The 14,660-nt window shown below is 31.1% G+C and overlaps 1 protein-coding gene across 1 annotated transcript; it reads left to right on the top strand.

Annotated features, from left to right (window-relative positions):
- The first annotated feature begins 1,644 nt into the window (after window positions 1–1,644).
- LOC105215034 (uncharacterized) lies at window positions 1,645–6,320 on the top strand. Its single transcript, XM_011188776.3, has 5 exons — window positions 1,645–1,801; window positions 2,016–2,230; window positions 4,217–4,396; window positions 5,812–6,003; window positions 6,062–6,320. The coding sequence occupies exons 1-5, from the start codon at window positions 1,790–1,792 to the stop codon at window positions 6,117–6,119; spliced, it is 657 nt and encodes a 218-aa protein (XP_011187078.1). The 5' UTR covers window positions 1,645–1,789; the 3' UTR covers window positions 6,120–6,320.
- Window positions 6,321–14,660: the final 8,340 nt, after the last annotated feature.

Raw genomic sequence — 14,660 nt, 5'->3', positions numbered from 1 at the left:
ACTTTGTTTAATATTCAAATAGTTTAAAATATAATGGAGGACAACATCAAGTCTTCCTTGCATAGGTTGAAAAGTGTGAGTTTTTGAAATATATATATCTGTTTTACCTTATGTTTGATTAATTATACAGTATTATATATTTGCAACAAATTATATAAATAAAATAAATTCTTATTATGTAAGGATTTTAAGATATCAAGATTTTTTTGCATAATATTTGTTAGATTTTAGATAACAGTATTTTGTTCCTCTGTTCAAAAATTCTCGATACAGTTACATTTGTCAAACTCTCGAATTTCAAAATTAAGGCATATAGCAATGCTATGAAAGTAAGATATTCGATTCTCTTTGACGGGTTACATTGTCGTTTTCTGAAAAGTGATGTTAAGAGAAAAATCATATATGTACATACATATGTACTCGTACATATATACTGAAATACATAAATACGATTTCAAATTGTTCTGAAGACATAAATGATTTTTTAATGAGAAAAAACTAAAGCATTTGTGTAAAACCTATTTCGATCTTTTGTGAATACGGTAGTTAATTGATTTTACTTTTTTATGGTTTGTACATAAATTAATTAGAATACAGAAATTGTTAACAATACTGATAGTTTAAATTATAATTTATTAGTTTCAATACATCGAAGAGAGTACATTTTCAGTCGAAACTTCACTGCAGACCGGACCTAGCTAATATTAATCACGGCACGAGTTCACAAACTTAGTATCAGATCTAGTTTATTATATTAGTACTGGAACTAGTCTCTTTCCACTCAACATTTGCCTTATAACACACGTTTTAAAAGTAAATTATCTATATGTAGAAGAGCATAGTTATGTACATACATATTTATTTTGCCGTTGTATCTGTGGTTATAAAAGTAGAATAACAACATATTTTAAATTAATTTTTATTTGTGTATTGGTACATTTCACGTTATTTCGCATATGTAAATATATGCGTATGAATGTGTATCACTAGACAGTGGTTAAAGTCGAGTTTATACTTAATATTTCAAAAAGTTGACTAACACTTAGATCAGTGAATAAATACTGCAGCGTAGAAAGATAAACATATAAATATACATATGTGTGTATTTATGTATTTATTTATGAACATGTTTGATTTATTACAGAATCAAGGAAAGTAAAATAACAAAATCTCGTGGCACTAACCATTTCATAAGTTCAAATTCAAAAAATAGTGTTTTTATGTATGCATATTGGAAATGCAGTATTTATACATATGTATGTATGTATTAAGATAGATTAATAATTGGTTGTCAGAAACTAACTATAACAAATATTCATTTTAGGAGTCTTTTCTTTATACATCATATGTAAGTTTTGAATTATATATGTACATATATAAAAAGTTTCGATTTATCCATAAGCTAGCGGTTCAAGATATATAACTATATTACAAAATGTTTAAATTACAAATCATAAAATTCTTAAATCAATAATTAAAAAGCTTACCGCTCATTAACATTTTAAGCGAAATTTTAATATGTATGCCTCTACACATAATATAAGTTACGTATGTATATTACAAGGGTTAAATGAAATAAAGTAAATTTTTTAGTCTAATATAATGGCGCATCTTCTTGAATTGTGTGTCAAAAATTTTGTGTATAAGTTGTTTCAATAAATCAGGTTTTGTCTCGCTCTTTTTGTTATTATATTGTATATTTAATAAAGACAGTATATAAGGAAACTAGAAGATTTTTTAAAGCATTAAATAAAAAGAACTTGACGAATAACAACTTAACGCTGTGAAAATGATGAAACTCGTAAGTCTACTTTTTGGCAGAATACAACGGGCATTTTTGAGTGTGTATTTCTTATGAAAATTTGTGTATTTAAGTTAAAAGTGAAATGAAAAAGCAGAATATGTGAAAAATTTGAAATTAACTGTAATGAAAATATCGATGTTTCCAAATACAAATTTTGTATCTTAAAAAGTTCTATGTTATAAAGTTACAATTCATTTTGTATAATCTGCAGGTTCTTTTATTATGTTTTATTGTGTGTACGGCTGCGGATTTAAAACATTCTTCAGATCGAAATTCAGAATTATTTAAATACAACCCAAGTGATGTTTACACATTACCCGAAGATATTGACGATGAAAAGCCTGCAGTTATATTCCAAGGAAATGTTATGAGAGCAAAGGTGGAGAAACTACAAAATTTTAACGGAAATAAAAAATTTAAATTAGAGTGAGTATTTAAAATTTTTTACGAAAACTAAAAATAATTTGCGTAATAAAATCTATTACGGTCACACGTCACATACAGATACATTTAACGGCACATGTTTTTAATATGTAACCCAATATTATAGATAATTACCTTTTACTTAAAAATACGCTCTTTAAGAGAGAGCAAAAACAATTATATCGTAGAATCATGATCAGTATTGATTTTTAATATTCTGGTAGAATATTCGTATAGCACACAATCCGTGTCACATGTTTTGCAGAGCTGATGCTTATGCATGCTTACCATGCAAGACATTTACTTTCAATTTTAGAGTTAGTTTATTTTATCTATTTTTTATGACATGCTTAAGAGAGTATCTCATTATCTTAAATTCAATGTGGATAAAGGATTAATACCTGCAAGTCCATTTGTATAAGTAAGTGAAAGTGATATTGTATTCATGTATATAATTCAAACCATTAGCTACATGCATGTTATATGTATAATTTAAATTTTTTTCTTGAACTCAATTTAACCTTTTAGATATTATGATACTAATATTTTCAATTCTGCGAATTTGGCTATATTAAATTAAGCTAATATCTAGGCGACGACTCTTACCGATGTTCAGTGAACGTCTTTATGCTTGATGTTGTTTTCCAAAGGGTGTTAACAATTTGTTTTTTTTTTCGTATAACAAAAACTCTCATTGTGGTCGTTAGAATTGTCTGACGATATTTCTTTTACACATTTGTTGAGGGGTGACAGTTTATTCATACGAAAAGATTTAAAAATACAAATGTATACGGATTACCTTTCCCGTTTGGTAGGTTATGCTCACACAATGTCTGAATTAGCCGAATCGTATATATGTATATACCCAGTAGGAAAATATATGATGGCGGCTTATGGGTGACACGAACTTATGAAAAGAGTTAAATACAGACGTGCAACTAAACGAACGAGCAATGTGTAGCTGTTCCTTTCTTTCATACAAATTTACTTTTATAGCTTCGCATACATTTTGTGAACGTACTCAAAGTTTCTCTTTTTTCTTCATACAGTTCTTAATTTAATTAATTGCTTGATCTCTGATAAATATTCATATATTTGTGAAATGGGAATGTAGTTGAGTTGTATGTAGGCGCATGCTTCAGCTACAAAAAATAACGGACATTGAAAAAATCACGTATATATGTATAAAAAATGAATACTAAAGAATAAACAACTATAATACATACATACAAATTATAAAATATATATATGTATGCATTTTCCTCTAGGCAGCTTAATTTATTCACTTTAAAAGTTGAATTACTATTTGTAAGTTATATTTGAATAGAACTAAATTCAATGTGTTACTTTTGTTTTTACTAAAAGTTTAGAATTTTCTACATTTCGGTCTATACAGAGATGTTTGTGTTGGTTTGGTTTGTTTCTGTAATTTTTTCCCTTAATAGACGGAAATGTAATCTTGCTATAAACTAATGTGTGTTTTAACATAAATCTACATAGTTGTTTTCTTTATTGTTCACAATATTCGATACGTAACTAATTTAAACTAAATACAGCTAACGTGTGTCTAATCAGCATATTTTGGTAATAATTATGAATTTTATAACATATTGTATAACGAATGTATTTTATATATTTGGCAGTTATTTTAGCAAATTGGTATAGGATTAGTGTTAGCTACGGGAAGTCGTTATTCAGAATTGTTGGTTAAGGTTAACAAGTATTGTGTACGAGTATTAGCGATTATTACAATTATAATAATGTTGGTATCTAAAATTCAGCAATGACCGATCATTAATTGCTGACAGCATCACTAAAAGATCGGTGCATATCTTCGTAAAATTGTAAAAGTAAGTCTGATATCAATGAGGGATTTCTTATGCCATCAAACTCAGCAAGAACTAGGTTTCTCTATTATGAATTGCTATTATGAATTGCTATATACTTTTTGTTTTTAGGTAATATACAATTTATTTTTTATTTTTTTAGTTTAAAGACTCAAAATGGTATTGAGGTGACTAGTGTTGGTAAATTAAAAGATGACAAAACATTTGTTGTGAGCGGTTCATATTCTTTTACTGGAGCAGATGGTAAGCGTTACAAAACCCGCTATACTGCTGATGAGTTTGGATATCACCCTATTACGGAGTTGGATTTGGATATTCCAGAGTGAGTTTAATATGCTAATTTTAAAGAAATTAGTAGTTTTTATAATTTTTTAAAAGCTATATATAGATATACATATAATATATATGAATATTTAAAGTAATAACAGCCAGGATCAATTATGACGATTAATAAAAATCTATATCCATCTATAAAAAAATTTTACCACGTATTTTGACTTTTCTCAATTTTTTTAAATAAAGAAAAAATCCTCTTGCATACATCAGAAAAAACCCCTTAAATTTAATCTCCTAATATAGGAGCAACCAGTAATAATGGTGTGCAAATCTAGCTCCCTAAATTAAATAGAGTTCTTGAAGAAAGGACCCAAAGATTATGGAAGCAAGCGACAATTAACAATATCTGTCCTAAGGTCTTATTACCAATGCAATTATCGGTATTGGCATAACCCATTAGGTTATGCTAGGTTATATTAGGCCCTACACATTTGTAGGGCGATTGCGCCAATATTTTTTGCATTTAATAAAAATAAATAAAATATCAACATAAAAAAATTTCAATTTCTTTTCTTCTGAATTAAACTCGAACTAAAAAAATGGGATTGAATTTTATAAATAATTTTATAATTTGATATGCATATGGATTTGAATGGATGCATTAAATAAACTCAATGCCAATTATACTAAAATCCTTGGACTTGAGTTAGACAAAGAAAAATATTAAATTTAAAAGTGCTATAGAAAGGTTTGTAACGGACAATTATTGAATGACATCTTTCCATTCAAAAACGGTAAATAAAAATATTCTAGAGTATTGTATCTGTATATTTTTAGTTTTTCTTCTAAAAGACAGAACCCCTTTATTTTACAGAGTGCTATAGTAGTTTTGAACTCAACAGAGATTTCTTCATTTTCTTCTTAAATAAATGAAATAATTTGAATTTTATTTTAGGAGTATAAAAATTATTACTACAGATACCAAAAACTCAGTGTTTTTACCGAAATACCTTGTTTGAGATATCCAATTTAGTCATATACACACATGTTGTTCGTATATAACAGTAAAATTAAGTAGACCAATTCCAATCAAATTTGGTATAACATACTTTCGAGACATCCTGTTACGGATAAAAAACTGGAAAATCGGTTCATAACCACAATTTTGTATTCCATTTAAATTATTCACTTTACAATAAATATTGAAATTCATGTGAATTCTTACATTGTAGAAGAATTAATTTAGTCACGAATATAATTTTGTACACTACAGTACAGTAGATTCATATTTTATCAAGATAGTCACAAAATACCACAACAGGTTTTACTTGATAAATTATCAATATTTTGTTAATTTGTCAAGTGAACGGAATAGAGAGTGTTAATATAATTATATTATGTTATATTATTATTTTTTTTTATCTTTAAAGCCCGGTAATTATACAAATTCAATTTTTTTAGTCCCCAACCAATAGCTGCCGCACCAATAAATCTGAACAAGTTCGATAGCTCTAATTTGTTAGGTGGACTTAAAAACAGATTTCAGTTCCTGAATCAAAATCTCAACTTGGATCTTAGCGGAAGTGCACAAAGCAGCGATGACTACAGATATTCTGCAACGAATAATGATGGTTATAGTTATGAGGCCCCGATGTAAGTTTAGAGGTTTTCCAATTAAATTAAATTCTAATACGCAAATTTCTCATCTTAGACAACAATTTGAATCGGCGCCTTCAATACCATCACGTGAATACTTACCTGTGAAGTAATGATTTGTAAAGGAAAGCAAAAAAACATATAATAAACTTAATTATTAGCATACGACATACATACATATGTACATGTAATTAAATCTATATTTTCTGTCTGTTTAAGTAGTAATCATTACTTTACCCATCTATTAGTAAAAAATTTTGATTGAAATAAACAGTTTTGTTATGAATACAATAAATCCTATAATCAGATATTAATTAGATGTAATACATAAATTATAAAAAAATATTTTTTTATGGTACATTTCAATTTCATGTTAATAGTTCGAAACAAGTCTACCCAGCAGCCAATTAGAGATTTCTATTAAAATCTATCAGTTCTATGAAATTCTTATAGGCGAGTGGGAAAAAAAATTAAAAAGTGAATTAAAGAACGAGTGATCGTTTATTCCTTTCTTGTCATGAAATATCTTTCAATGTCTAAGAGTTTCTGGTAGTAGAGACCCAAGTACATGCCAATTTACTGTGTACCCAAAAAGTGTAAAATTTGATTTTTAAATTTTGGACACGTTACGAAAAATGTTTAGCAGTTAAAATAAATTTGAACATTTATCGCAATCCCGAAAAGGCCAAGAATACATAATATAAAAGTAATGGACTTAACTACGCATAAATTTTGCTCACTGAAATATTACCAAGTTTTATAAATTTAAATCTGCAATTAAATTGAGATACTGAACATATATGTAATTCCATGTAATGTATGTATATTAATTTACTTACTTTCAAGCTAATACTATCATTGAATGAGTAGACAGGAGAGTATTAGGTATTGTTTAATATATGTTTTTCGAATTTTATGTAAATAGTTATAACTACAAATAAATATATATACATATACAGTGATCCCCGCTTTAGTACCCCTTCCTCCAAAGTTTGTAGCAAAATTGGTTAGAAAATTTTGCGCGTCGTAAGCACAAATTTACATGAATATAAAATTTTGCTAAGTTAAGTTACATATTAACCAATCTATGCCTCATATGCCGTATATGGGAAGTTAGATGAAATATTAACCAGATTTCATCCATTTTTGGAACAGAGACAGAGAACAGAGGCCCTTGAAAAGTTATAGTCCGATTTTGGCAATTTTTAGATTATTGGTATTTGTGAACAGTATTAATATTCGAGATCTTCACTGGTCTTTAATTTATATTTTGTTAAAAGAACGAGTCAGATGAACTTGAATGGAAATGAGCGGATCATCATTCGCTTTCAATTCGTCATGTCCTAGAAAATGTTGGTTAGCATCATCGAGATCGTGTCTGAGTGCAATGATGGTTCATTGTCACAATGGGCCGACTTCTGAAGAAATGCAGGCTTCAGATTCTCAATTGTTACTGAGGGTACATTCAGCAACCTTCACATTCTTAAGAATAGCAACCAACATTATGTTACTTACTATTTTGAGTGTTTTATTTAAGCTCGTTTACACGCTACAACATAAATTATTTTGTGACATATAATATTTATTAATTTATTAATAATATATTTATCAAATATTTAAAGTCATTTTCAAAAATAAGAGGTAATGAGGTAGGCAGTTTAAATTTTCATTCAAACAAACCAAAAATAATAATAAAATTGCTTTATTTGTGAATAACATATTAATAAAATGTATAACCTAACTGTTTCTAATACTACTGGATCGTCCTAGTTCATTAAAAAAGTTGGTCAGGTATGAGCACTCGAGCTGTACGCACGTACCTTTACCCTTTACGCATATCGCAAAAGTTAATTAGTGAAAAAGTACAAAAACAAACAAAACAAAATTAAGACGAAAGAATGTGAGCGGCACCGTTATGTCGCCGCGTGTGCATAAGAAAATACTAAAAAGTGATACTGGACAGCGCATAGTCGCTGACCAAAACTTCTTTTCTCCCCTGCAAATTCTCGACAACGCAGAGAATGCTGATAATAATGATGATGAATGTGAATAAATTGTCAAAAATAAAACATATGTCCCATCTATTACCGTTCTTAAGTGTACAGTGGATCAAGTACACAACATTTGCAAAGAAATAAATTGTACCAAGTACTCTATTAAAAAAATCTCAATTGGAATAAAGCTCCACTGCGAGCAAAAATCAGACTATGAAACGGCCTATCATTTTATGCAAAAAAAATTTGAATACTTTTCATATGCCAAAAAAATGACAATCCGTACAAAGCACTCCTCCTTGGTCTCGATGTCATGGACCTCACAGTACTGTACTAGTGGACTACAATGCCTGGATGTCAAGCTAGTTAAGAGACAGAGGCCCAATAACTCCATATTTATTTTATATGTGGTATATTTTACCAACAAATCTATAACTCTGAATATTCTCGGAAAAAATCACGCTGTTATAAATTACGTGAGAGTAAAATGGGAACACCAGAAACGATATAGAAATCAACTTACACAATGCTACAACTGCCAAATGTTTGGCCACGGATCCAGCCGCTGTGCAGTAAAGGCATACTGTTCAATATGTGCGGGAAACCACAAAACTACTGATTGTAAAGAAGAATCAGCAATAAAATGTGCCAACTGTAACGGGCCTCATAAGTCTAACTTCTACGAATGCCCGAGCAGATTATCTTATCTTAATTCTTAATCTCACGCAAAGACTGCCATCAATGCTCCTCGCTTCAGTGATATAAATTCATTTCCAAATTCACTTAATCAAGTTAAGGCGCCAGCAAACCAAACTTGGGTAAATCCACAACAACTAAATCCATCTAATAGCAGTGAAGAACTGTTCAGTATTGAGGAAATTAAGTCCCTTACTTTCGAGTTAATTACAAATCTAAGTAATTGCAAATTTGAAATTATAACTTCATTAGCTTGTAAATTTCTTAAATAATGTTAAGCCACTTATTAATTGTCACGTGGAATGCCAGAGGTGTTCGAAGTAAAAAAGATGAGCTTTTTAACTTCATCATTAATAAAAACGTCGATATCTGACTTCTAACCGAAACATGGCTAAATGATAAAATTTCTATAAAATAATGCATATTATATCTACAGAAACGACAGGACTTCTAGTAAAGGAGGAGGGGTACCGATAATTATTAAAAAATCTATTCGCCATTCTCTGCTACCCATTTCCAACACCAAAGTTATAGAAACCATAGGCATTAATCTACTTAGCCCTACAGGGAATCCCGTCTCAATCCACAGCTGTTATTTTCCTGGAGGTCGCTCAAGGCCTGAAGTTAAACGAAATTTTGAAATCGACCTAAGAATGCTCACTGAAGGTAAAGTAAATAACTTATTAGGAGAGGATTGTCACCGTGCGAACATCTGGGGTAACATTCTGTATGACCATTCTTTATCAAGAGATTTAAGTATATTATATTCGATAGAACATTCCTACGTGCCTGCTAATAGTCGCAGCAACACTTCTAACCTAGATCTTTTTGTAACGAATAATCCTCAAGCGTTTTCCAACACTACAACAATAAACGACTTACGATCCGACCATTTACCTGTGCAGACTCTTTTTTACACAAATTTCAGTTCAGTCAAAATGCTCAAATATGTTTTTAAAAATGCTAACTGGGCAAAGTTTGCTAAATTGTTAGCTTTCAACTGACTGACATAGATGATTTTGCAGCGCAAAATACAGACGATATTGATAAGTTAATATGTAACTTTAACGAAGCAATTTGTGTTGCCAAAGAGGGTAGCATTCCCAAAAAAAATGTCTACAGCCACACTAAACCTCTTCCCCAAAATATTACAGCGCTTACAAAACGTAGGAACCGGCGGAACTGGCTAAGATACCGTAATAAGGTCGATCTCGTTCTTGTTAGATGGCTGAGCCAAGTCATTATGAGTAAGATGTTTATTTTCAGAAATGAAAATTGGAACAATCTTTTAGCGACGCTGGAAGATAATTCTTCCCCATTTTGGAAATTATCTAAAGTAATTAGGAAGAAACACCCCAGCATTCCAACATTAAGGCACAATTCTAGTTGTTATTCCACGCCGGAACAAAAAGCGAACATTTTAGCAGATACATTTATAATGAATCATAATCACTCTAGCAATCTTAGCGATCAGGCAACCATATCAGCAGTTACGAACTTTATATGCGATTTAGACTCACAAACAACAATTTCCGACGAGTCATACTTTACAAATGTCCCTGAGATTTCCTCAATTATTAAAAATCTTAAAAACAGAAAATCGCCAGGTCTTGATGACATAGAAAATATATGTCTTAAGGCTCTTCCTAGAATTGGATTACAGTATCTCACAAAAATTATAAACGAATGTCTTCGCTTTTGCTATTTTCCAACCAGGTGGAAACTGTCGAAAGTTATACCGATATTAAAGCCCAACAAACCGGCAGAATGCCCAGCGTCCTACCGCCCAATTAGTCTGTTATCGTCAGTATGCAAGATCCTTGAAAAAGTCGTTAAAGAAAAATTGTCTAGCTTCATGAAAGATAATGAAGTGCTTCCACCAGTACAGTTCGGTTTTCGACGTGAACATAATACTATGCACCCATTGCTTAGAATTAAAAGAATAGTCAAAACAAATTTTACCAATTCAAAGTCCACAGGTATGATTATTTTAGATATCAAAGCTGCATTCGACTCTGTTTGGCACAACGGGCTCCTTTATAAAATGAAACTCTTCTTATTTAAATTATACAGAGTTTTCTTACGAACCGATCATTTATAGTCCATCTAGGTAAGACACAGTGTCACAAAATTGACATATATTCCGGTTGTCCCCAAGGCTCGTGCATGTCTCCACTATTGTATAACAATTTTACTTCCGATTTTCCGTCGCTAAAAAATTGCACAGCTTCCATTTTCGCGGATGACACTGCAATTCTCTGCTTGGGTTCACTTCAAGAGGACTTTAGAACCCTCGCTTCTTATTTCAACAAATGGAAAATTCTTGTTAATACTGAGAAAACTCAAGCAATTTTCTTTACAAGGAAGCGTAAAAGCATTTTTCTCCCAGCAAGCCACATTACACTCAATTCTATTGACGTCAACTGGGAAAAGAGTGTGAAATATTTCGGACATGTTAGTTCGGACGTTATATCCATTTATAAACCGGAAATCAGAACTTAGCATAGCTAACAAAATGTATCTGTTCAGGTCTATTTTCCAGGCGGTAGTTTTTTATGGGGCACCAGTGTGGGCAAACATCGCAGACTCCCAAGTCCATAAACTTCAAGTGACTTTAAATAAAATACTAAAAATGATTTTTAATCTTCCATGGCATTTTTCTACCGCGAAGTTACATGAGAAAGCTAATGTTGAGTTAGTCGCAACTTGATTAGCCCGACTACATGAGAGGTTTAACGATCGTTGTGAATTTTCAACGCACTCACATATTAATGAGTTAATAATATGACCACTACCAAATGATATCTTAGTTATTAGTTATAAGTTAGAAATAAGTTAGAAGTAAGTAAATTAAGCCATTATTATTCAAGGGTTTTTCTGTAAATTTTTCCCTACTAAAAATAAAGTTTTAATAATCACATTTCATATCCCCAAAGTAAATTATTTTCTAAGCAGAAAAGGTAATATCGCCTGTACTCTTAACATTTATTATTATTAGTCACTGTAAATATATATATTATAAGTTGAAGTGAAATAAATTGAATTGAATTGAATTAAAAAAGTTTATGATATTGGTTTCTCAAAAGCCGCATCCTCAAAACTTGCAATCACAGTGTCACAGTCTCGCACACTGATTTGGCGATATACCGCAGCTCGAAGAGCTCCAGCGGTTTCGGTGAATACATATTTCAAATAACACTTACAGTAATAACTTTTTCATCGATTTTTTATAATTTGTGGTAATTAAGTGTCGATTAGATCTTTTTGTGGGGATTTTTAATTACTATTTAGTGAAATTGTAGTTTTTCCTGGATTAATTATTAATTACAATGTTACTAAAGGACTTTTGGATCACAAATTAGTCAATGGGTAATTCTGTTGTTAAATAGTGTAGCGAGATTTCTTTCAAATATATACTTAAACTGGATTTACTATGATCTCAACATTTACTCTTAGAAACGGTGGTACTTACACTCAGAGAAAGGGGAGTTGTTTCCATACATTCGGTAGAATTATGTTTTTTTGACATTTGATCTCTTCTTCACTTCTATTAAGCTATTAGAAGCACTCGACCGCATAGAAAACAAAAAAATGGGTAGCGTCGACATTTCTGGTTAGAAGACGTGGCTTTACGATTTGGACCGCAAAACTTAAAAGGTATAGGCAAAATTCGTCTATAAAATCCTACTCCTGTGGCAACTATTTCATGGTTCGTTTATAATGAACATATAAACCGAAAACGGTCTCTGAAAGAAGACAGAAAGGTAAACCTAAACTAGCCACATCATCGGGAAGAGTTTCAAGCGCCCTATGAATAATATCCTTAATATCAGAGGACTTGCTGGTAAATCTTAGCAGCTCTAATATTCTAAAATTCAACTAAAATATTCTCGACTATGATTCCACCATTTGATCTACTAAGTTTTCTGTTGTTGGTTGCTTTGAAACAATCATCTTCTGTAATAGTTTGGTTAAGTGAAATTCTAACATCACCGTGCGATCCATTTAGCCAACTCTCAATATTGAGGGTTAGTTGAAATTTCTAGAGATCATTTCAGCTGTTCTTCTTTCCAACGCTTCATTGTCTCTGCTCTGTCTTTTTCTTTGAGTTCTGTGGACGGTAAACTATTATTTACAGCAGCGATCAGCAGCACATTGCAATGCATTGTCCAACGAGGATGCTAAAATTCATATCATAAAATCCGTATGAAAAAAAACTTAAGTTCGATTTTCAAATATGGTATTGTGAATTTCGCCGTTTTATCACTTATGTTTTTAGTTTGGTTTTGTTGATGATTCGTATAGCTACAAATGAAGACTCAATTTATAAACCCAATTATGGGACTGTTTTCTGACATTTCCATTGGAAAGTTGGACATTTTTTAGCATAACATCACTCAGAACACTTTGTCATTTAATCGTGAATTGTTTTATTTACAGGGAATTAAAAAATTCATCTCGGCCAAAAAATGGAATTAACTCGTGAACATTTTCGTGCGATCATTTTTCACAACTTTCGACGTGGATTATCGCGACAAGAGTGCATTGATGAACTAAAATCTTTGTATGGCTATGAAGCACCATCCTATAGCACTGTGAAAAACTGGTACAACGAATTCAATCGTACGCGGATACCTCATTAAAAATTCCATCGTCGCTTGCTGAGTGCTGCCAAATTTTGTTTTACATACATATGTAGACTATTCACTATGGCTCATAGGACAAATTTTTGACAAAAATTTCAACACAAATATATATTTTTGTTGTTTTATTTTAAAATACATTTTAGGTGATTAACTAACACGTAAGGCATAGAGTACTTTTCCACATAAGAAAAGGGTGCAATACTATTGCGCATGATTAAGAGGACATTTTAGCGCAGGCTTGCACCATAAGTGCCAGAGAACTGCAAAAATCACAATTTTCTTGATTTACTCATACGCGAACTTTTTCATTCAACTCAACTCACTGAAAACAAAAAAAAAAGAGTGCGTGGAGTCCCTACGCGCGGATGAAGTTATACTTCTTAGTAAGTTTCTTACTACTACTGCTTAGGAAGTTTCACCACTGTTTAACATCAGAGGGCTCGAAAATAGCAGAATTGAGCGTTTGCAGTGTTAAATGAGAAAAATTGTGTTAATTTCTATGTTACAGATTCGCTTATATACAATGCGCAAACGACTCGGTATATAATTTCATTTACATTTAATATCAAAATACATACATACGTATATATACAAAATTTTATGATTTTTTCCGTAAAATGCTTTGAAGTATATAATGAAATATTTATTTTCTAAACATATGTTAAAATATAATATAATTATATACTACATACATATGAATATTTATTTTCGTTGGTTATTAAAAGTTTCGATAATATAGAATAAATGTTGTTGCATAATTTGTAATTATGTGTGCATGTAAACAAAATCAAAAGAACCATACGCATAATGTTCGCAAATTTGTTTACATGCATATGTGTGTAAATATGTGCACTTGTAGTACAGACTTGTAATCAGTGTTGCGTTTTCGCAGGCAAAGAGGTCCATGTCCCCAACTCATATTATTATGGATTGTTTTATGTCTTGATTCTTACTAAAATCAATTGTAGTACATTAATAATTGGCACATTTATAATTATAGAGGGATCACTTGAAACGACTCTGTAAAGCTCGATGTGTCGAAAAATTGATGGACGCTTGCGCAATGCCAAAGCGACGCAACATTGCGCTGTTGGTAGAAAATCGGCTTGTCGTAAATATGTATGAATATTTATGAGCATGCAAACATATCGACATAAATTTTTGGCGCTTGCTGTTTTTGTAGAACATTGCTTTTGATTTTTGGTGGTTGACAAACTTACGTGCACGCATATACAAATGTAAGTTTGAGTGTTTGTTCAATGACATATAATGGGGGGGATGGGGTCATATGTAGAAGTTCACGCAAGTGAGGAAAGTT

This window comes from Zeugodacus cucurbitae, chromosome 5, assembly GCF_028554725.1.
Source record: "Zeugodacus cucurbitae isolate PBARC_wt_2022May chromosome 5, idZeuCucr1.2, whole genome shotgun sequence".
Taxonomy (NCBI): domain Eukaryota; kingdom Metazoa; phylum Arthropoda; class Insecta; order Diptera; family Tephritidae; genus Zeugodacus; species Zeugodacus cucurbitae.
This window is presented reverse-complemented; position numbering and strand designations above follow the sequence as displayed.